Here is a 23,921-nt window from a genome sequence, read left to right as displayed (position 1 = left end):
TTTTCAATATTTTTTTTATTTTTTTGTCTTTTTTTTCTTCTTCCGCACAAGCAATTAAAACGTTTACATTTTCTTAAGAAAGTGTGAATGTCATTTGCAAAACTCGCTGCTAGGATGTTAAAGTGTTTTGAATGATATTTAGAAAGTTGCTACTTTATGTGGTTGCTAGGGTGTTTGATTGGTTGCTAGGTGTTTGCTTTTCTGAATATTTTTAAATGTTCACCCCCCCCCCCCCCCCTTTTTTTCCCTACAAAAGCAATGATGCAATTAAAAGATGCAATTCAAATGTTTACATTTTCTGAAGAAAGGCCTGGACTGGGGTTAAAATTCAGCCCATCCCCCATAAATGTTTGGCTGGGGTTGAATACATTGTTTATTAATAAATAAAAGATGAAAACAAATAATAATAGATATTTTTTGAATATACTGTAAATGCATTTATCATTAATTCATCTGGTTTCAGCTCGCTTCACCACAGAGACTTCACTGTTTGCATATAATGTTTTATGTGTCGTGTGTCGAATTCAAATGGAGTGGCAAAAAGGTTGGGCTAGCTCGTTAGTGCGGGAGACACCAGTCCGGTCCAGGGGCCTCAATGTATGACAGAAAATTGGTTGTACGGTTGTTTTAACGCAAAACTTGGAATTTATTAATATAACAAACATCTACGGCAAGCTCTTTTCACTCCACTGCATTCTTTTTCTCCTTATTTATTTTTTCATTTTTCCTTACACTAACTATATGAAAAAAACAATATATAGCCTACTGTGCATTTGTGATCTGCTGCTCTCCCAACTTAATTGACCATACTTCCCAAGAATAATGCACTGGAATGCACTAATTTTTGAATTTGAATTCTCTTCAAATCTTCACATCTCTTTCCAGGTTTGTTTTCACACAGATGCTTTAAAATGCAATTGTCTACTCTTTCTTCTTAAAGCAGGTGTAATAATACAATATTTGTTATATGTTAAAATCACTTTGAAACATTTTCACTCATTGTTAATATTAATGAACATTTTTGATAAAGGCAATGTAGTTACATAATATAGACACATATTACTACAATGATATTTAACAACGTATGCTGTTCTGTGTCTGCAGCACCGTATGCAGATACGTTGTCTACGCTTTGATCTGAACGCAAACAATGTATCCGCGTACATACGTTGTTTACATATGTGATACTCTCCAAAATGGCGCCAGGGTGATGCGGAGGAACGAATTGTTGAAAAAGTCGTTACTTTTGTTTTATTTGCGCACAAGAAGTATTCTCGTAGCTTTGTAAAATTAAATTACGGTATAACCATTCCTGATGGCAGCAGACTGAAGAAGCTGTGTGTCGGGTGGGGGGGATTACCTGCAATGCAGAGGGCTTTGCGGGTGAGACGGTTTCTGTAAATGTCCTGGAGGGAGGGGAGAAAGACACCAACGATCTTCTCAGCTGCTCTCACTATGTGTTGGAGGGTCTTGCGGCAGGACACGTTGCAGGCGCCATACCACACAGTGATGCAGCTTGTCAGAATGCTCTCGATGGTGCCTCTGTAGAAGTTGCACATGATGAGAGCCAGGGCTCTGGCTCTTCTCAATTTGCAGAGGAAGTAGAGACTCTGCAGTGCTTTCTTGGCCAGTGCTGCAGTGTTGTCAGTCCAGGAGAGATCCTCTGTGATATGCACACCCAGGAACTTGGTGCTGCTCACTCTCTCCACAGTTGCACCATTGATGGTCAGAGGAGCATGCTGAGTGTGTACTCTCCTGAAGTCAGCAACAATCTCCTTCATCTTCTCCACATATTCAGAGAGAGAGATTGTTGTGTCACTGCACCACCCGGCCAGGCGGCTCACCTCGCTCCTGTAGTTTGTCTCATCTCTGTTGCTAATGAGACCCACCACATGTGTCGTCCGCAAACTTAATGAAGAGGTTGGAGTTGTGTGACGGTGTGCAGTCGTGGGTCAGCAGAGTGAAGAGGAGGGGGCTCAGCACACATCCTTGGGGGCCCCCCTTTGTTCAGTGTGATGGTGCTGGATGTGTTACTGCCGATCCATACTGCCTGGGGTCTGCCAGTCAGGAAGTCCAACAGCCAGTTGCACAGCGAGGTGTTGAGCCCCAGCTGGACCAATTTGTGAATGAACTGTTGAGGGATGATTGTGTTGAATGCTGAACTGATGTCTATGAACAGCATAGTCTTTTTTTTGTCCAGGTGTGTGAGGGCTGAGTGGAGAGCAGTGGCGATGGCATCGTCGGTCGAGCGGTTGGGCCGATATGCAAACTGGAAGGGGTCCAGGGAGGAACAGAACATTTTTGAATGTTCTTAAAAAATGGTTCTTTTAAGAACTGTTCACTGACAGGTTTATTGGGGAACCAAAACTGGTTCTTCTACGGCATCGCTGTGAAAACCCCCTTTTGGAACCTTTATTTTTAAGAGTGTAGCACTTATGTTAATCCATTCTATGGTTTGCGTTTATGTATCATTTACATTCTTTTAAGAACTGTTCACTGACAGGTTTATTGGGGAACCAAAACTGGTTCTTCTACGGCATCGCTGTGAAAACCCCCTTTTGGAACCTTTATTTTTAAGAGTGTAGCACTTATGTTAATCCATTCTATGGTTTGCTTTTATGTATCATTTAAATTTTTTTGTCCTTTTTTTGTTTGTTTTTCCTCACAATCAGTGGTGCAGTTAAAAGATGCAAATCTTAGCACATTGCTAGGGTGTTTTGGTGGTTGCAGGGTGTAATCTTTTCTGATTTGTTTTAATTTTGTCATGCATCAGGTGAAAATTTCTGAGCACTTAACAAGACACTCAAAAACGAATTAAAGTGCTGTAAAAATAACTGCAGAGTTTTATGAAGTGCAAGCAAACATGCAAAGTTGTCACTTTGACTAGCCGTTTTGAGGTAAATCTCTGTAATACATTTTTGGAATTAAGCTCTGTCTAATTTTTAATTTTTTTTAATCTTGCTTGTAAAAGATGGCAGGTGGTGTTTTAGCTGTTATTTTGATGATTTCATATTGCTGTGCGTCTAAGTGGCCGCTCTGCTCCATTCATTGATTGGCTTGTAAACACATTTGTCAGTGTTCGTCCTTGTGCCTCAGGCTGTCAGGACGTCTGAGGAATACAGCCAGCCGTCTTTTGATTGCTTCTGACAAGCATGGTCGTCATGGGTGTTGGGTTGCTAGGAGACCTCATCCTTTTAAATGTTGAGATGATTTGTTTGTTATTTCTGAAGTAACTGAAGAGGTACGACGTGAATAGGACATGTGTGTCATCTTAGGATTCCTTTGACGCACATAAAAAATAGCCTGCATTGATCTCTCTCTCAAATCAAACAGATTCACTTCTTTAAACGTCTTTCGCAGAAATCCAGCTCTCACAAGCACAAACGCAGCTGGAAACGCATGACGTGACGCAAAAGCTCAGGCTCAAAGGAGATCAGGTCTGATCAGGTCTGTGTAGACAGATCAACGGCCACAAACTTCTAACGAGTCTAAAATGCAGTAAATCTCAGCAAGTTCATGCAGGACATCTACTGATTCCTTCAACAACAAAGTTTCACAAAATTCCCACATCTTGATGCATTTACATATATTATTTCTTGACTTCCTATAAAAATGGATTTATGAGTCATTATAATGCACTGTAAACAGCTGTCAGGAATGATCCATTCTGCAGCGGCATTTTAACGTGTCATTCTAGTTTGCATTGTCACATACAAACACTGTTGAGCATGTAGTTTTAGTGTTTTATTGAGATATTAAATGTGACATGCAGTGGTGCAGTAGCAGCGTAACTTACCTTGGTCGACCTTCATTCTGCTGTTACTCTTGATCTTCTGTTTCTCTCTCTCCCTCTACACACACGCACACACACAACTCAACACACTTCTTCAGTCAGCCAATCAGATTGTCAAATGCCTCCCTCTCTCCCTCTCTCTCTCTCACTCTTCTGCTTTTGTAATGTATAACAGGTTGAATGTAAGAGGAATGAACCTTGACTCTGCGTGTGTATTGATTAATTTTTAAAAGCTGTGATTTTCTTCATCAACGACAGAAGTGCTATATACAGACTACAGAACGCAGATATGCAAAGAATCTCTTTAATTTAGTTGAGAATAATTTTTTTTAAATAAAGCTAACCCAAACACTTACCCTCCCTCTACAAGAAAACTTGGTGGGCTTTTAGAATTAAGTAGAACATTTAAAATTAAATACGCATTATATTATTTAAAAATACCTTTTAATTATTTTCCTTTTTAAAAATATATTTTTTATAATATATATGTTTTTTTACATGAAAATAAAAATATTACCAAAAATAAAACAGTAACAAACAAACAAACAAATAGTTACTTAAAATAAACATTAATAAAAACTATTTTACATTTAACAAAGCAAACACTAATACAAATGACAAAAAACTAAAACATTAACAAAAATTAAAGTAAAAAAACAGAAAACATAAAATAAAATCGAATTAAAAATATTTACCAAAATTACAACAGTATGTAAGTAATACTAAAATAATACTGTATCCCAAATATGAAATGTTCATTTTTCTTTTTCTTTTTTCCATCCTGTATCCTAATCTGGACTCTTACAAAATCTTCTGTCACCTGGTTAGTGCAATGTAATGGTAAAGTAATGGTGTTACAACTCAACCTGCGTTGCATCTATCTCTGCTCTCCCTGTACTGTAAGCAGACATCTGTCAAATGCAGAACATTATCAAAACACGTCCTAATAACTGCTCTTCTGAACAATCACTGAGTAAGACAGCGGATATTACAGTCTGGGCAATTTTGTTTTACAGAGTGTAGATTAACTTCTCAAATGTATTAAAACAGATCTAAAAATGCCATCAGACAAAACCAGATTCATAGTCAAATGCAAACGTGGCCATGCAGATATTCAAATAAATTGCACTCTATTGTAAAAATACCCTTTGAAGTCTTTAATAAGCTGCTTGATATTTTCTTCTGAAGGTCAGAGTCTGCTGAAGGATAATCAAATGACTCAACTTCAGCAAGACTCTAATGACTGTGCTATGCTAACTCCTCATATTATATATATATATACACACACACACACACACACACACACAGAGCTGGGTAGTTACTGATTATCTTTCAGTAACTCAATTATGCAATCAGATTCCAAAATTAAAATACTTGAAATTGGATTAAATTACATTTTAAAATAATCGTAATCAAACTACAGTTACTTTTTTATTGATTACATGATTACATATAATTCACACAATAGCAATCAATTATTCATAATTTATTGATTCTCCCTAATTCCTCTTTTTCATCTTTTAAATGTTCCTTTCTGAAATCGTCTACCTCTTATATACACTCAGAAAGTCATCCAGTTTCGTGGACATTTACACAGAGATCAGGTGACTACACAGCATTTGACCACTGGATTCACAAACAAATTAGGTTTAAGAAGTTCAACTACTGATGAACACATTAATTTTTATCTGGATTATCAAACAAGTTTATTTAACCATGTATTACTGTGTCTTTGAAAGACTTTTGTCTTTCAAACACATTAAAATGCACAAGTTGTCATCTGATCCTTTTCACCTAATATATTTACTTGAAGTACACTTGAGATTTTAAAATAAATAATTTAATAATTAGGTATCACATCTGCATGTTCACAGTTCTCTGTCACTGGTTAATGGTCACATAACATGCAGGTAAACACATTTCTTTTTTTTGTGAGTGTGTTATTATGATTTATGTTATTTTAAGATTTTAGATTTTCATTTTAGATTTTTATGACTTATTGAATTAATTATCAGCTTTTCATTAAACTCACAAACCCCCTGCAGTTCCTTCCCGAGCCCAGTTTGGTAAACCTGACGTAATGTAATGTTTAATGCACTTCATTTTGTTAATTACAACGAATGGAATATATTTTCTTACTCTTTGTATTTTTATATCAAAATGATATCGTTGGTAAATCAATGTGTTAAACACATTTGGTCAAAAGAAATCTAAAAGTAGTCTGATTATATTTACTAAATTTATATACTGTATGACCATTTATTGTTACTTATTGTGCAATTCTAATAAATTCAGCTGCACATCTTATACTCAAATCAATATCCTTGCAACAGACAGACTGTAAAATAGACTTTGAAATGTTTATTTGGTGCTTTATAGTTAACTATTGATTGTTATCCACACAATTTACAGCATAGTTGCCGTTTGACTGTGTCTAATCTTGTATTGTAATGTCTTGTTAAGTTGTACAGGGATGAAATAATGGATTGGACCTGCAGTGTTCCTGTAAGCAGCCCAGGGCTTCAACCATCACGCTCCCGGCAGCACTTGACATGCTGGTCAGTATTAAACAACAACTGTCAGAATGCAGCATTTCACACTGTTAAACAAGGTAGTGTTGTCAAAAGTACTGACCTCGATACCATTTGGTACTGACATTCTAAAAACATCCATCTCCAAGATTTGAGTGCTGTTGAGCAGATTCAGCACGGATTGGTCATTGTGTTCTTGCGCTCAACAGATATGACTGTAATTGTCTTCAATGATCATCGCTTCAGTGATCACGCTCTTCACCAAGTGCTCACACAGAAGCACATGGGAGCATTTGAAAACCGCGACTATCAGCAGATCCGTCTATGTGCAGATAAATTAGGGATTCGCTGAAGGTGATGGTACTTTGCATGCACATAGTTTATTTCACGTTTGGATGTGAAATGATACTACAGCGCGCCAGCGCCTTTGTGAGTGCAATTGAAGAGCACGAGCTGCGAGCACAGTACCGTTTACATGCTTGTTTGACTCACGCCTGATGCTGAAGTGAAGTTGGAGCGTGCATCTGAAACGTATGGAAGCCCGTTTCCTCCACTGTATAAAAAATAAAAAAAGGTTTTAACGACTTTTGTCACAATTCTGACTTTTTTTCTCAGAATTGTGAGATATACTACACTCGCAATGGGGAAGTCGTGGCCTAATGGTTAGAGAGTAGGACTCATAACCCAAGGTTGTGGGTTTGAGTCTCGTACCGGCAGGGATTGTAGGTGGAGGGAGTGAATGTACATAGCTCTCTCTCACATTCAATACCCCGACTGAGGTGCTCTTGAGGAAGGCACCGAACTCCCAACTGCTCCCCGGGCGCTGCAGCATAAATGGCTGTCCACTGCTCCGGGTGTGTGTTCACGGTGTGTGTGTGTGTGTTCACTGCTGTGTCTGTGCACTTTGGATGGGTTAAATGCAGAGCACTAATTCCGAGAATGGGTCACCATACTTGGCCACATGTCACGTCACTTCACTTTATACAATTTCCAGTTATAAAGTCAGAATTGCGAGATATAAATTAAATATAAATAACTTGCTTATCTCGCATTTCTGACTTTAAAACTTGAAATTGTGAGTTTATATCACACAATTCTGACTTTATATCTCACAATTGTGAGTTTATTTCTCAGAATTGCGAGTTTGCGAACGTCTTTACGACCACATCAAATGGTAGACGTTTCTATGGAAGCCCAGTTTCCGCCACTGAATAAAAAATTAAAAAGGTAATTGCGGGTCCATGCTTTGTATGGACCAACATAACAGTAATGCTTGAGGTTGAACTAAGCATGTAATTATGTGTATATATTTTTATGTATATGTATTAGTGCTGCCAATTTTAGCGCCTTAATGCAGGCGATTACATTTTTCAGTTTAACGCATTTAAAATATTTAACGCAATTAACGCAGGGGCGGAGCTAGGGTTGGCCACCCCACTCACAACTGCTGCTTCTGTCTCTTTTTTTCTTGACAAGAAGTGCATTTATTTAGTCGCAAAACGTCTTTACGACCACATCAAATGGTAGACGTTTCTATGGAAGCCCAGTTTCCGCCACTGAATAAAAAATTAAAAAGGTAATTGCGACTTTATATCTCACAATTCTGAGATATAAAAATAAAAATTATATATAAAAATTCTGATTTTTTTATTCAGTGGCGGAAATGGGCTTCCATAGAAACGTCTACCATTTGATGTGGTCGTAAAGACGTTCGGCGACTGAATAAATGCACTTCTTCACAGGAAAAAAAAAAGAGACCAACCCTAGCTCCGCCCCTGCATAAATTGCGTTAAATATTTTTAACGCGTTAAACAGAAAAAATTAATCGCCTGCGTTAACGCGCTAATTTGACAGCACTATAATATATATTGTATATTGTAATCTATATTATCTTTGTAATAAAAACAGGACCCCCCCTATCTGAGGGTTGTCCCCCCCTAAAAATATGATTAAAAACCATGCTGTATATTGTAAATTCAAATGTTTTATACTTTAATAATTTTGTAAGTAGTAAAACAACACAAACGGGGCAAAAATGCGTTCTAAGTTTAGGAACATTTTGAGTCTCCCCCTCCCTTGCTTCACAGTGCTTTGGTCCAAATGCCTGTTTTCCTCTTTTACATCACACATACACAAGTCTGGTGAGAGAGAACAAAGTCAATAGTTGTGGAACTCCAGTAAGTAAGGCTGTCAGGGCTATTGTATTCACTTAAACATCAGATGAAGTGATTATTTTCCCTTTAATACAGATGATGCCAATGTATTTTTCGATGAGTCGCTATGTTAGCAATAATAATGTTACCTGCTTTACGGAAAGGGTTGCCAGGTTTTCACAACAAAACCAGCCCAATTGCTACTCGAAACTAGCCCAAACTAACTGCATTTCGAGGGGGGTCCCCCGGTAAAAAAAAGGTTAAAATACACATTTTTGGGGTCGCTTCAACCTGTGGACATGAAAAACAACCCGCGGCAACAGTGATAAAGTAGCCCAATTGCAGACTTGGCAACACTGTGACGGATAGTAATGTCTACAAGGGACACCACCGCTGTTGCGGGCGCGGTGCAACCACAGCTTGAAGTTGTCTAATTTGGCACGGTCTCCCTGCTATTAGTAGTATATGGAGCTTATAATATGACAAAACTATTTGAATTTGTATTGTATAAATTAGAATTATTGACAAGTGCATTTATCAGAACTGAATATTATGTGGCATTTAACATAGTTTTAAATTATTAAATTTAATTTTTTTTTTACTTGGATATTGAACATTTGAAATTTAACACAACTGAATTTTTTATAGAGTTTTATAGACATGTATTTTCAAACAGCACATTTTTTTTGTTCTGAATTCTTTGACTGCAAATATCCAGTTTTTAAAAATAGAGCTTCAAGTTTTCAAGATGAAGAGGAAATTCGGAAAATCTAATTCAATATTCTAAAATTCAATACAAATTCAGATCGTACAGAAAGTAGGTCAGAGGTAATCCACAGGGACGAGCTCTAAAAAAAAAATCTATGTCAGAACTATGTTAAATGCCACATAATATTCAGTTTTGATAAATGCCACTTGTCAATAATTCAAATGTATGCAATACAAATTAAAATAATTTTGTCATATTATAAGTTCCATAGTAGTAAGGCTTTCCTCTGTGTATACATATTCTTTCAATTAAAATTTTAGCTGTATTATTTGTGTCCCCTTCAAAAATTGCTTTTATTGTCCCCCCCAACTGTTAGACGAAATTTACACCCCTGGCCGTATCAAGAGGTACTTTGTGCTTCAACAAAAGGCTGTGTTTATTTCTGTCGGATACTGTCCTGTTTTTTTGCATGGACCACAGTAAGAAAACATAAAGTGGAGCATTTAATGGCCTCCAGCTGTTTTTAGGATTGGACCTGCAGCGTTCGCATGTATAAATGCTGGTATTCTTTGATGATTCCCCGTATGAGTGGTTGCTAGGGTGTTCTGGATGGTTTCTAGGTGATTGCTTTGTGGTCCAAGTGAATAGAATCCACCCTCAAGTCTCTTTCATATTTTTTTCTTTAAATATAACTCATTCAGTGTACATCTATGGGATTTTTCACCTGTTAGGTCAAATTCATAACCATGATCATGTCTACTCAATATGCTGCATGATCAAGTCGTATTATCTCTACGTGAGTGTTTGCGGTGCCCTCTATGGTTTGCAGTAGGAATTGCTCTTGAAGATTAACATTATTTTGGTGGTTTATGACTACAGAACAGCTTGTTTGTGTGTTTGTATAAACCTGCTCGTATTAAGTCTCTCGGATGCATAGATCAAACATCTTCAGGGAATCTTTCTTTGTCTCGTCCCACACCATGTTTCCTCCAGCAGTACAGATTCATAAATGATGATTTGCGTGCACCATCACACACCCTCATAGATCAGAGCGGAGTTTGACATTAAAAACATACATGATCTCAAGACGTTAATCAATAAAAGCCATTGAAACACGCTTTAGTCATCGTGCTGAAGTTCTGCTGTCAGTCGGTTAAATGTGGAGGCCAAAAGAGGAAGAGGAAGAGGAAGAAGCAGACAGTCAGACAGGAGGAGGAGCGCTTATTTCTCTGGTTATTTCTCACACCCTCACCCAAAAAGCAGTCAGTGAAGGGCATAAGAAAGGAACTGAGATACTCTGAAAGAGAAAATACAGACAGAGAGAGCCATAGGGGAGAGCGTTTTAAAGTCCAACCAATGGCTCCTTGGACAAAAACTATCTCTGAAAGATATGGAGTTGGTGAGTTTTGCTGTTTTTTTGTGTGTGTGCGCAAGTGATTCACCTGTGCATTTTGAACGTTCTCTGCGAAGTTGTGTGTGCGTTTGTGTGTTTGTATCCCTAGCGGCCTTCGCACCGGGCGTATAAAGTTGTTTGATTCAGTTCCTATATCTCAGGATGTGGGCAGAGACAGATCAGTCAAGCGGCCCAACAGTCACTGGACTAAACAGATTGCGGAATTTTGTCATTTTACAATTGTTTTGGTTTGAAAATCTGCAAATTTAGTTTTATGACACTATGACAGTGCAGTTAATGCAATACTGATATAGTGCAACAACAAACTGAGACCTGAACCCTATGACAGTTGCTTCAGTTGCATTAAATATCATTTAATGCAACTGAAGCAAACTGAAATAACTTCATAAGGGAACTTCTGCACATTTTCACTTTTTACAGCGCAGAGGATTCTCTTCTTTAACCTGTTTGCTGAATGAAGGTGCTTTAAGGTTTGGCATCATTTAATAACGGAAGAGCAGGATTGAATTTTTAGAGAAGACCTGCGTGAAATAAATGCACAAGCAAGATCTTTATCATCTTGAATGTTTCTTTTAGACAGTAGTGAGAAGTCAGATGTTTCTGCCGAGAAAAGAGACCAGGAATCTCCTCTAGAGCTCTAAATGAGCTCATATTTGCTCAGGATACCAAAGTTAGCAAGCAAAAGTCAGAGATCTCCATATGAACTCAATATTTCTCATCAAATGATCTGAGCTGCTATTCACAATCATTTTATAGCTCTGTACTCTTACTGAAAACTATGACTCATTTATGTCAGGTTTATTATAGTTAACTAAAACATAAAATAAACATTAACTGAAATATAACATTAAAATCTTAAGCTTATTTTATTTAGTTAGCAACATTTCTCATTTTCTTTTAGTTTGTGTACAAAAACAAAACAACAACAAAACAAAAACTGAAATAAAAATGAATATAAACTAAAACCATAATAAACATTTCTGGTACTTGAAATAAAATAAACATTAACTGAAAAAAAAAACTTAAAAACAACTTAAACTTGTTTTATTTCAGTTACAAAGCAACACTCTTTTGAAGTTGATGATTGTTAATAAAAACTATATAGATATGTTGAAAACAAAAAATAAAATAAAGACAGAAAATATTAAAATAAAAACTAATTCAAAATACTTAAATCTATAATAGTTTCTCAGTGATACTAAAATAACACTCGTTTGCGTTATTTTAGGAATAAGGGAAACATCTGAGACCAAGTTGATCCTTAAATTAAATACATGTGAAAACTAGTTAGTTTTTCAGCCATGACCAAATAAAAACCTTTGAGAAGAAATATTTAATGCAAATCCCGTTGAAATCTCGTTTAATCAACAGAAGCTAAAAGTCTAGCTCATATGTAAAGTGTTCATTAAGAGCAGTATGAGCGTGAAATGGTGAAACTGATTAGAGTAACTTTATTTAGAGTTATTTGTCAATGTAGTATTCACAGAATTGGGGTTATTTTGTATATTCAGTTTTGAAATGAATGCAAAAGTGGTTTGACTTCTGATTGTAGGCGGCGTATTCAGCAGGTTTGTAGCTCACAGCATGTATGTTGAAAGAAATAAAGCATATATAATATATGCACATGCTAAAACGTATTATGAACTTGAAATAAAATCATGCAAATGCATGTATATTGCTTTTGAATTATTTCAATTGTAAACATGCTGATGGTGGTATCTGTGTGTGCGGTGTTGCACAGGAAGTTGCTCTGAGAGGAAGTAGGCCAACGAACTCGTACTTGCAGAAATGAATTGTGTGTGTGTGCGCGCACGCGTGCGTGTATATAATATGATGTTCTCCATCTCTGCATAATATGCAGTTTAACTTTTAGAGTCATTGATGTTGGCTAAAGTATTCAAATCCAGCGTGTGCGTCGTCCTGCAGCGTTTGTGCTCTAGACATGAATCACAGGACTCTTTTCAAGTAGTTGAGGATAGATATCGTTTGATATCTTCTTGGAAGCATTAAATTATCTCATTCTGCTGTTTTGCTAAACATCACTTAAAAATTTAATCCAAACTGTGACTTGGGAAATCTTTTTGTGCATTTTTAAATGCATTGGTTGAATTTCATGCAATTTATATTTTCTCTCTTTTCTATAAAGTTAAGTGGAATTTCGTTGCCAAAGCGGAGAAGCAGTTGTCCCTGGTTATCGGGGACACTGTGCACATACAGGAGTCATGTGAAGGTGAGGGATTCTGGGATATTGCACTTACTTTTGCAATTATACTTGAGGTAAAGGCTTTTATATACAGCAATGTATGTTGCATTCAAAGTATACTTTCGATCAGTTCAATGCGGTCCCTGGGAATTAAACCTGTGACCTTGGTGCTGCTTGCGCCATGCATGTTCCACACTGAAAAAAAAAATATTTTCTTGCTCAGTATTCTGGTCTTGTTTTCCAGTGCAAATATCCAAACATTTTAAACCCCCCTGCTGTTCAAAAACTGGCTACAACTTCTGTTTTTGGGGTGAAATTGAGCTACGTACGTAGGTTTCACTGCAATTTTGCTGAAAATCGACACTATGAAAAACACTAAAGATTCATGTAAAAACAGAAAACACTGTATTGTACCTTGTCAGAGACTAAAAAAAATATAAGATATGTGAGAACTTTAATAATTCCCATCTTATTTTTTGTGTTAGGGGTCAATTTGATGATCCATTTACAATTTACTTTTTTTGTCATGACTACTTGTAATGTAGGTGCAAATAACTGCTAAATAACAAATAACTAAGTATAAATAGTATCTAATATTTTTGTATTTAGTGTAAATAGTATGTATTGCTATTTATACTTCCTCTGCCATTTTATGTAATCTAGTAACTGAGCTCCACAAAACTAACAACCAAAGACCACCTTTGACAGATTTTTTTGACTGTGAAACTCAGCTAGATAGAGCTAGAAGAAACAGTGATTTTTTAGATGGTTTAGAAGATGAGTCTTAGTTTTTTTGTCTTAATTTTCATATGTTCTCATGTATTTCATATTTTAGTGATTGACAAGCTACAATAAAGTTTTTATTATTTTATTTTATTTTTTTATTCTTTGGTGTTGGTTTCAAATTGCATACTTATGGGTTTTAATGGGGAGTCAATAGGACCTGAGCACAAAAGTTGTAATACAATTTTTACAGCCTTTCCAAAACACATATATGAGTCGAAATGTTGCATACATTCAAGACCCTAAATGAGAAATATAGAGCAGGTTGAAAAATCAAGTATGATCAAGTCTCAACACAACAAAAGGGTTAAATCAAGATATATTTACTTGAGAAGCAAAATTGTGACATTAACCCAGCAAACATAACCCACCTAACATTAGTAATTAGTTCCCGTTTGCTTGTTTTTTTGAGAATCAAATAATAACATTTTAGGGCCAGTTCAAAAAGCTTAATCTGGATCGGAATGATCTGCATTTGGAACTCCCGTATTTTGCTATCCAGGATCAGGTAATCCATATTACTTTTCTGCTGGTTTTTCAAAGCAAAATTGAATTGAATCACAAAGATCCAGATACACAATTTTTCAGATTACCAAATATGGATTACTAGTGCTCTATGGGGCGCCTACACTCTAAAAAATGCTGGGTTTTTTCAACCCAATGTTGGGTCAAATATGGACTAACCCAACTGTTGGGTTAAAAAGCTAATTTAAAAATGTAACCAAAATTTAACCCAACAGTTGGGTTGGTCCATATTTGACCCAACATTGGGTTGAAACAACCCAGCATTTTTTAGAGTGTAAAGGGACATGGTGATGGAAAAAAAAAAAAAAAAAGAGTTGGAAAAAAATGTCAATGCTTTTGCATTCTCTCAGAAAAGTTTTGCATTGCATTCACACAAGACACTTTGCATTCGCTCACAAATGACTATTAACTGGTTTATCTGATGTAGTAGTAGTAATGTAGTTTACAGACAGTGATATAAAAAAACACTTTTAATTTAATATAATCCACCCTTCTGCCGGTATGAGATTTTTTGAAACAAAAGTATCCCAATCTTACTAAAAAGTTAGATGATTCGATCCAGATCAAAACCAAGTTTTTCTTTTGAACAACCCATTTTAAAGATTTGATCCAATCCAATAGCAGAAATCTGATCAGATTACTTCTGAACAACTGGCCCTTACGAATGTTCCATTTAGGTTTTACTTTTGCAACCATAAAATAACGTTCCAAGAACGTTGCAGGGAGGTTATTTTTAAATAATAATTTTTAGGTTATTGTTTTGCAACCATGAAGTCTTCAGAGAATGAATTTATGCTTGAAACAGGAAAAATATCTGTCAGTGGGGTCTTAATTAAAAAACAATCTTGTTTCTGACCCCACTGACAGTTATTTCTTCTTGTTTTAAGCATAAACTCATAGAATTTTAATCACTTTCTTCAGAAAACAAGACTTGATATCTTAAAGTCATTTGTAAGTAAATGTATCTTGATTTAAGAATTTATTGATATTTGTACTGTAAAACAAGACAAAATCACTAAAAACAATAATTTTACATACTGTTTGAGCAACAGAAATATTTTCATAGTCTAAACCAGTCTGTTCTTGTTTCAGGATGGTATAAAGGTTACGTGATCAAGAACAAAGAGAGAAAAGTAAGTAAATGGGTGTTTAGTTTATGGTATTTCTACAAGAGCATAATGTTTTATTCCTGAATATCTGACCTGGAGTTCCTCTACTACGTGTTTGCTGATTTACTTTGTTCCATATTGAAGGGAGCATTTCCTGCAAGCTTTATAGTGTTAAAGGAAGTCATCGTCGAAAAGAGAGGGTGAGTATGTCCTTCTGTCCATCAGTCAGTCCATCCATCCGTCCATCCTCTGACCCTCTGTCTGTCTGCTCCTGTAGAGATGAGGAGATCATAACATCTGCTGAGATGCCGCTGGTGAAGGAGGTGACCACCACACTGAGAGAATGGGGCAGCATCTGGAAACAGCTCTATGTGGTGAGACGCTTAGATGTGAGTGGGATACTGTACTACACTTAACAATAAAGGTTCTTTATTAGGATCAGTGGTTCCGTGGAAAACCTTTAGCATCTATAGAATCGTTCCTTTCCACAAAAGGTCTTATAGATTTTTTAAAATGTTCTTTACACTGAGAAATAAATGGTTCTTTTATGAGCTGCTCACTGAAAGGTTCTTTGGGGAACCAAAAATGGATAAAACCTCCTTTTCGATCCTTTATTTTTAAGTGAGTGTAGTTAAGAGTGTACACTGAGTTAAGAGTGTAGTGATATTATATTTGTAGTATGCATACTGTGCTCAGTATGGGAGTTTTCTGTATTGCGTGACCTGACACAATGTGCAGTGTAAAGCACATTTGAAGCACTTTACAGTACGTGACATACTATGTCCACAAAGTGACCTTCCGTTCTCAGTGTGATATGAAGTGACAACAGCCATGACTTTTAAAGTCAAAATTAAATCAGAAGTAACAAAGTTTACTTCCTGGTCTATTTTTAGAAAACTTGCTGCAGTCCTAAAAATATAAATTAAGTGTAACAATACCAATAATAATAACTTATTAACAATAATAAATGTTAATTCATGTCCCAGACACAATTCATGCCCCAGTCACATTTTCATGGTTAAATAAACAATACCTATACACTATCAGAAAAAGAAAAAAAAATAAAGAATTAAAAAACAATTCTACTTTATATTTGTACATTAATAATGTAATCAATGTTCCATTTATTAAAGCCAAATATGAATCTCATCACTAAGGCAGTAACAATTTAAGCAATATATTTTATTTGTAAACTTATGTTCAGCTATTCTTTTTAATAGTTAACTGTTAATTAATTTTTCAGGTCATCAGTCATCAAAGCTCTGTAAATATTGCTCACAGACAAGGAGATTTACTTTGAATTTCACCGAGCTGATTACTCACTAAAAACTCCCACGGATCATGTTTTCATGCCATTTTAAGTCATATTTTGATGTAACAAAGTGGTTTTATCAAAGTGTGTGAGTTGTTTACTTTTTTAAATGAGTCTTCCCATTAATGCCATTATATTGTTCATACAGACTGATTCGCAAATGCGGAGCACACATGAACACAAGAGGCGGGAATTATGGACCAATCACAGCTGAACATAACCAGTCATATCATATTGCCTCCTCTCACGTGACTTTCCCCCATTCATTCTCAATTACACCCCACCAAACTCACGGCACGCTTTAGGGGGTCAGTTAAAATTCAATGGGCTCAGGGGAGGCGAGAGAGACGTGAACTCCTGCTGTAACTTTACCAGCTGGTGTTGCTGTTGGACAATGTTTCTTTAGAAAAACTGGAGGCACTGCCTCCCTTGCCTTCTTAGAGGAAACACCCCTGATATATATATATATATATATATATATATATATTAGATCCCTTATATATAAATATATCTTATATACAGGGTGCGATTTGCCGGGGGTGATTTCCCCTCCTCTGGTTTATGCATCCCTGCCTCTGCTGAATTATTTTTATCTCCGGTGGGGATAAAAACATCCCGCGATCTCGCTCCGAGGTCCCGATCTAACTCAAATTATTCGCAATACGCAATCCAATTGGATTGCTTACAAAATAATTTTGCGACTCAATGGTTTAACTGATTCAGAGTTTCAAAAAGCTCCATTGATACTGTTTTCTTTGCTCGCTTTCTCTGTATAATTTATTCATTGCTTGAATAACCGTGGAAATGAAATCATTACAATTAATAGGCCTAACTTACAATGTTTTAATAGTTTGTGATCACGTTAAATACAGTTCCCGTCTTATTAAAAACATTTCATAACATGCCACCCATTATATGGTACTTGCCTATAAAGACGGGTTTATGATGTGCGTTATTAATGGATTACACTAACATTAGGTTACTTAGGCTACAGCCTTACCCTTACCTTCCACCTATGGAAAGAGAAAAAAGTTTTCAAAAGCATCCCCCCTTCTGCTTTTTTCACAAATCGCACCCTGCTTATATAATTTAATATAAATCTTTTGTTTAGTTTTTTATGGTTTAGTATTACTTTATGTTCTGTAATATCTGTCATCAAATAATTTCATATATAATTTGTTATGTTGCAAAAAAGATATAACTTTCCTCTTTAGCTGACCTCAAAATGGAAAAAAAAGTAATACATCCAAATAAAAACTGCATTATGAAAGTAAATGGGCTGTGAATGCCTTTTCATTTGATCACTGACAAACGGTAAAATATTTTTAAAGGGGTCATATGGTGCTGCTAAAAAGAACATTATTTTGTGTATTTGTTGTAATGAAATGTGTTTACGTGGTTTAAGGTTCAAAAAACACATTATTTTCCACATTCTGTACATTATTGTTTCTCCTCTATGCCCCGCCTTTCTGAAACGCATCGCTTTTTACAAAGCTTATCGTTCTAAAAAAGCGAGGTGTGCTCTGATTGGCCAGCTATCCAGTGTGTTGTGATTGGCCGAATACCTCAAGCGTGTGACGGAAATGTTACGCCCCTACCATATTGTGATGATTCCCTGTCAGGCCAGAGCGATGTTTCAAAAACATGAAAACCTTTCTTCTTTATGCACCAAGAGCTTGTAACACTCCAAAGAGAAAGGAACAATTGAAATCGCATCATATGACCCCTTTAAACAAAATCAAATTACAAATTAAATTAAATAATTTAATGATATTATTAAAATATAATGTATTTATTTCACACATGATACCTGGACGTCATGTAGAATTATACAAACTGTGGTATGAAGTCATGTGATGATAACACATAATGCTGGATGTATCGAATAAGTCAAACATGCAAAATTATAAGTCCATTAAATTTGCACAACCTGAACTTCTGACCAATCAGTGATTGTCTTTGTTTCCATTAGTCCAGTAAGAAGGAGCGTTTCAGTCAGGTGCAGCGGCTCATGTGGGATCTGATGGAGTGGCGTTCACAGCTCCTGTCCGGGACGCTACCGAGTGACGAGTTTAAGGAGCTCAAACAGAAAGTCACCTCAAAGATTGACTATGGAAATAAGTACGTATTTCATGTGTCTATTCCACTTGTGTTCCTGTCTGTGTACATTTTTGACTATGGTAATATAAACTATGCATACATTCATATCCTATATCATAATATATGAATGTAATCATACAGTACTATGGTATTATCATCTGATACCATCATTGTACCATTGTACAAACACACAACTGATAAAGCATAGAATAATATGATCCAGTCGGCAGGTGTAATTCCTCTCCAGAGCTTAAGTAATTCGCTCTTCTTGGCTGTTGTTAATTGGTTAGTTAATTGGCATTTGTACATTATCATTAAGAAATTAATTAACAAACCTGAAGGGGATAAAAATGTCTTTCTGCCACCTGAATGTTAATGAATTAATGTGAGGGAAAAAAACTCCCAAACCACTTGTCATGGATTCACATTTATTGCTCTGTTTTCACATGATTACAAGTTAATCATTGTTTTCTCAAGATAATGTTATATATCCAATATTGGTGTCCTTAGTGCAAACAGCTGGGAAAGAAAATGTGCGTCAGTATATTGACTTTTTATTTTTTAATAGATAGACCTGTCTAACTTAAATCACTTTTGATTAAATTTTTGTTATTGTACAGTAGTTGTATTTTCTTGTGCTATTTCTTGTAATTAGTTTCTTTTTTCTTATTTTTTTTTACTGACTGTTTAATTGTATTAAGCTTGAAAACTTAAATTAGTTAGGCTAGCATTAATTTTTGCTGTTATATATACTTAATAATTAATTAATCAAGAATTGTGAAATTTCTAAAATTATCTAATATTTTTGAAATCATAACAACCTAATTTAAAGCAAAAATGACTTTAAGTGTGATCACACAAGCATAGTGACATTATACAAGCATTTGATACAAATACAAACATTTGAATATTTTGAGTATAATGTCAGGGTTTTGATTGTTAACTAAACACTAAAACATTTTGTTAATTGAAATAAAACTGAAATAATATACAGATGAAGTACATACAAGTGAAATATAGATGAAAAACTGAAATGTGTTTAAAATAAAGCACTAAAATTACTCACTGAAAATAAAACCAAACTATAATTAATCTAAGACTAGAATAAAACTATATAAGTAATATAAAAAAAAACAAATTAAAATGAAAAATAAAAAAATAAAAGGAAAGCCAATTAAATATTCAACAAAAAACTATGCTAAAATAACATAATAATGTGTAGCAATTCATTATACTGACAGATTACTTCTTGATCATGTGAAAACAGCAAAAAATATGTGTGAATCCGTGTTAGCTGTGGGCTTTTGCTGGGATGTTGCTTTCTGTGATGTGCAAGAATGAGCCTTAATGAAATGTAGGAAGTCACGCCTGAGGTGCATCATGGGACTCGCGCTTCTCCAGAAGAGCTCAGGGCAAGAGAACATCTGCCAGATCGTTTCAAGGATCTGTGTGTGTGCACTGAATTCTCAGGTGAATCATGTGTGTGTGCAAGTACAAACACTCAAACTGCAGTTAAATTACGTGTTATTCTGCCTCCAGGATCTTGGAGCTGGATGTGGTGGTGCGGGATGCCGATGGGAATATCTTGGACCCCGAGCGAGCGAGTGTTATCAGCCTCTTCCGAGCACACGAGGACGCTACAGCCAAGATCACAGAGCGCATTAAAGAGGAACAGGTTTTCATTTCATTTTCATTTAAAGGTTTGCAGATGAAACCACAAGGAGCTTCTCGCATGTTCAGGAATCAGAGAGAGAGTTTGTAGTTTTAATGAGACACTTTTAAATGTTCAGGATGACTGAACAAATGAAATCAATGAACTCCCATGGCTTTACCTTCCTTCGGTCTGGTTCTGCTGTGAATTCACACTAAATATCCTCCTGTAACCCCACTGCAGAAACTTAATGACCTTACCTGAGGTGGATCAAACTAAACTGAACTTCATTTAAATAATTAATTAGCCAGAACCCCCATCAAAACGGCATAATAATGCCATAGCAACCACCCAGACACCCTAGCAACCACTCAGCAAGTCCTTCACAATCACCCAAACACCCTAGCAACTGCATAATAATTCCCTAGCAACTACTTAGCAACACCTTTGCAACCACCAAGGCACCCTAGCAGCTGCATATTAATGTCCTAGCGACCACACAGACATCCTAGAAACCACTTAACAATGAATTTGTAACCACTCAGACACCCTACCAACTCCACAATATGCCTAGCAACCACTTAGCAACACCTTCACAATTAATTAGACACATAACAGCTGGATAATAGTGTCTTAGCAACCATCCAAAACATCCTAGTGACAACCAGGACACACTAGCAACTGCATTATTATTCCCTAGCAACCGCCTAGAAACCGTAGCAGCAATCACATAATAATGTTCTAGCAACCACCCAGAAATCCTAGCAACCACTGGGCAATGCCTTCACAACCACCCAGAAACCCTACCAACTGCATAATAATGTCTTAGCAACCATCCAGAACACCCTAGCAATCACCCAGACACTTTTGCAACCGCATAATTATGCCTTAGCAACCACCCAGACTCCCTACCAACTTCATAACATGCCCTAGCAACCACATAGCAACACATCCACAACTGCCCAGACACCCAACAGCTGCATAAGCCAGACCATCCTAGTGACTACCATGACACCCTAGCTACCGCATATTAATTCCCTAGCAACCACCCAGAAACCACTTGGCAACCATCCAGAAAACGCTAGCAATCACCCAGACTCCCTAGTAACTGCATAATATACCACAGCATCCACCCAGAAACTTTAGAAACCTCTTGGTAACACCTTGGCGACCCCTCAGAACACCTTAACAATTACCTACACTCCCCAGCAACAACCTAGCCATCATAGAAACCACTTGGCAACACCTTGGCAACCATCCAGAACACCCTAGCAATCACCCAGACTATCTAGCAACTGCATATTATACCACAACAACCACCCAGACACCTTAAAAAGCACTTGGCGACACCTTGACAACCATCCAGAACACCCTAGCAATCACCCAGACTCCCTAGCAACTGCATATTATACCACAGCAGCCACCCAGACACCTTAAAAACACTTGGCGACACCTTGACAACCATCCAGAACACCCTAGCAATCATCCAGACTCTCTAGCAACTGCATATTATACCAAAGCAACCACCCAGACACCTTATAAAACACTTGGCAACACCTTGACAACCATCCAGAAAACCTTAACAATTACCCACACTCCCCAGCAACCACCTAGACATCCTAGAAACCACTTGGCAACACCTTGACAACCATCCAGAACACCCTACCAATCACCCAGACTCTCTAGCAACTGCATATTATAACACAGCAACCACCCAGACACCTTGAAAACACTTAGCAACACCTTGACAACCATCCAGAACACCCTAGCAATCCTCCAGACTCTCTAGCAACTGCATATTATACCAAAGCAACCACCCAGACACCTTAAAAAACAATTGGCAACACCTTGACAACCATCCAGAACACCTTAACAATTACCCACACTCCCCAGCAACCACCTAGACATCCTAGAAACCACTTGGCAACACCTTGACAACCATCCAGAACATCCTAGCAATCACCCAGACTCCCTAACAACTGCATATTATTCCACAGCAACCACCCAGGCACCTTAGAAACCACTTGGCAACACTTTGACAACCATCCAGAACCCCTTAACAATTACCCGCACTCCTCAGCAACCACCTAGAGATCCTAGAAACCACTTGGCAACACCTTGGCAATCATTCAGAACACTTTAGCAATCACACAGACTCCCTAGCAACTGCATATTATACCACAGCAACCACCCAGACACCCTAGAAACCACTTGGCAACACTTTGGCACCTAGTAATATGTACCACCATAATGTACCACAGCAAACACTCAGAATAGCCTAGCAACTGCATAATAATGCAATAGGAACCACCCCGATTCCCTCTCAACCATTTAGCAATGCCTTAGCAACACATTAGCAACCCAGCAAGTGCTAAATGCAGACTCAAAACTCATCTGTTTAGCTGTGCATTTATTGAATGAGCACTGTGCAATGTCCGAACTGATTGCACTATATTATATGTATAATCGTTTTCTTAAATTCATTTTAAACCTCTTAAATCAATTTTTTTTTTTTTATAATTTTCAAAGTTTTTAAATTCCTTGTTTTATTGTTGTGATTATTGTTTTTATTTTATTTTATGTAAAGCCCTTTGAATTACCATTGTGTATGAAATGTGCTATACAAATAAACTTGCCTTGCCTTGCCTTGCCTAAATAAGACTCTAGTATGGTGGTTGTGAGTTTTTCACAGGTTAACACCAGTCAGGTTTATTTCTGTGAATTTAAACTCTGTTTAACATCAGCTCCTGTCTCTTCTGCTCTGCTCTGTGTAGTCCAACGTTCAGCTGGATCATTCTGGCGTATCCGCACGGATCCAGTCTTCTCCCACACACAGCTTGTATGTTTTTGTGCGTAACTTTGTGTGTCGTATCGGTGAGGATTCGGAGCTCTTCATGTCTCTGTACGACCCCATCAAGCAGACCAACATCAGGTGCGTCTCACTGACACACTCTTTAATGATCAGTCTAGAGGAGTTTGTCATTATTACACACACTCTGTCTCTGTCTCTCTGCAGTGAGAATTATTTGGTCCGATGGGGAGATAAAGGTTTGCCGAAGGACATTGAGATGCTCAACAGTCTGAAAGTGGTCTTTACAGTAAGTCACTTACAGATTTCACTTGGTAATTTCAGTGATAATGCATGGATGGGCTACAGCAATTCTAGTACTTTCATGGAGTGTAGCAGCAGTATCCATAGAAATTCAGATTGCGTTATTAGCAAATTATTAATAGCAGTATGCATAGCAAATCAAATTATGCTTTTAGTTACAGCAGCAGTAGGTTGCAACATAGTTGCTGAAGTTTCAGTGACTAAAAATGGATGGTATGTGAACTCTATAAGCAAATAGGCATCATTTGCGTTTTGTTTATTTAAAGGGGCTTATAGCAATTCTAAGTACCTTTGTGCAGCTGTAGCAGCAGTAAGCATAGGTATTCAGATCGCATGTAGCGAATTTAAAGGGGTCATAGGATGCTACATGCACTTTTACAAGTTGTTTGAATTGAAATGTGTGTTGGCAGTGTGTGTACACAACCACCCTATAATGATAAAAATCCACCCAGTGTTTTTTTTTTAATCTGGTTAAATGTTTTCCCCTTTCTCAAATCGAGCCAATCTCAGATGCCTGTCTGTGTGA

The 23,921-nt window shown here is 36.8% G+C and overlaps 1 protein-coding gene across 1 annotated transcript in view; it reads left to right on the top strand.

Annotated features, from left to right (window-relative positions):
• Positions 1-10,462: 10,462 nt before the first annotated feature.
• Positions 10,463-23,921, top strand: part of LOC107552325 (dedicator of cytokinesis protein 2) — a 120,660-nt gene continuing 107,201 nt past the window's right edge. The window contains exons 1-9 of the mRNA XM_016234186.1: positions 10,463-10,585; positions 12,747-12,830; positions 15,204-15,244; positions 15,365-15,420; positions 15,498-15,594; positions 18,505-18,653; positions 20,172-20,307; positions 23,058-23,215; positions 23,300-23,381. Coding sequence (XP_016089672.1) covers positions 10,543-10,585; positions 12,747-12,830; positions 15,204-15,244; positions 15,365-15,420; positions 15,498-15,594; positions 18,505-18,653; positions 20,172-20,307; positions 23,058-23,215; positions 23,300-23,381 — 846 coding nt within the window. The 5' untranslated portion in view covers positions 10,463-10,542. The remainder of the gene's footprint in view (positions 10,586-12,746; positions 12,831-15,203; positions 15,245-15,364; positions 15,421-15,497; positions 15,595-18,504; positions 18,654-20,171; positions 20,308-23,057; positions 23,216-23,299; positions 23,382-23,921) is intronic.

Source organism: Sinocyclocheilus grahami, unplaced genomic scaffold (genome assembly GCF_001515645.1).
Source record: "Sinocyclocheilus grahami isolate Dianchi unplaced genomic scaffold, SAMN03320097.WGS_v1.1 scaffold447.1, whole genome shotgun sequence".
Classification (NCBI taxonomy): domain Eukaryota; kingdom Metazoa; phylum Chordata; class Actinopteri; order Cypriniformes; family Cyprinidae; genus Sinocyclocheilus; species Sinocyclocheilus grahami.
Note: the sequence above shows the minus strand (reverse complement) of the source record. Positions and strands in the feature narration are given on the sequence as shown.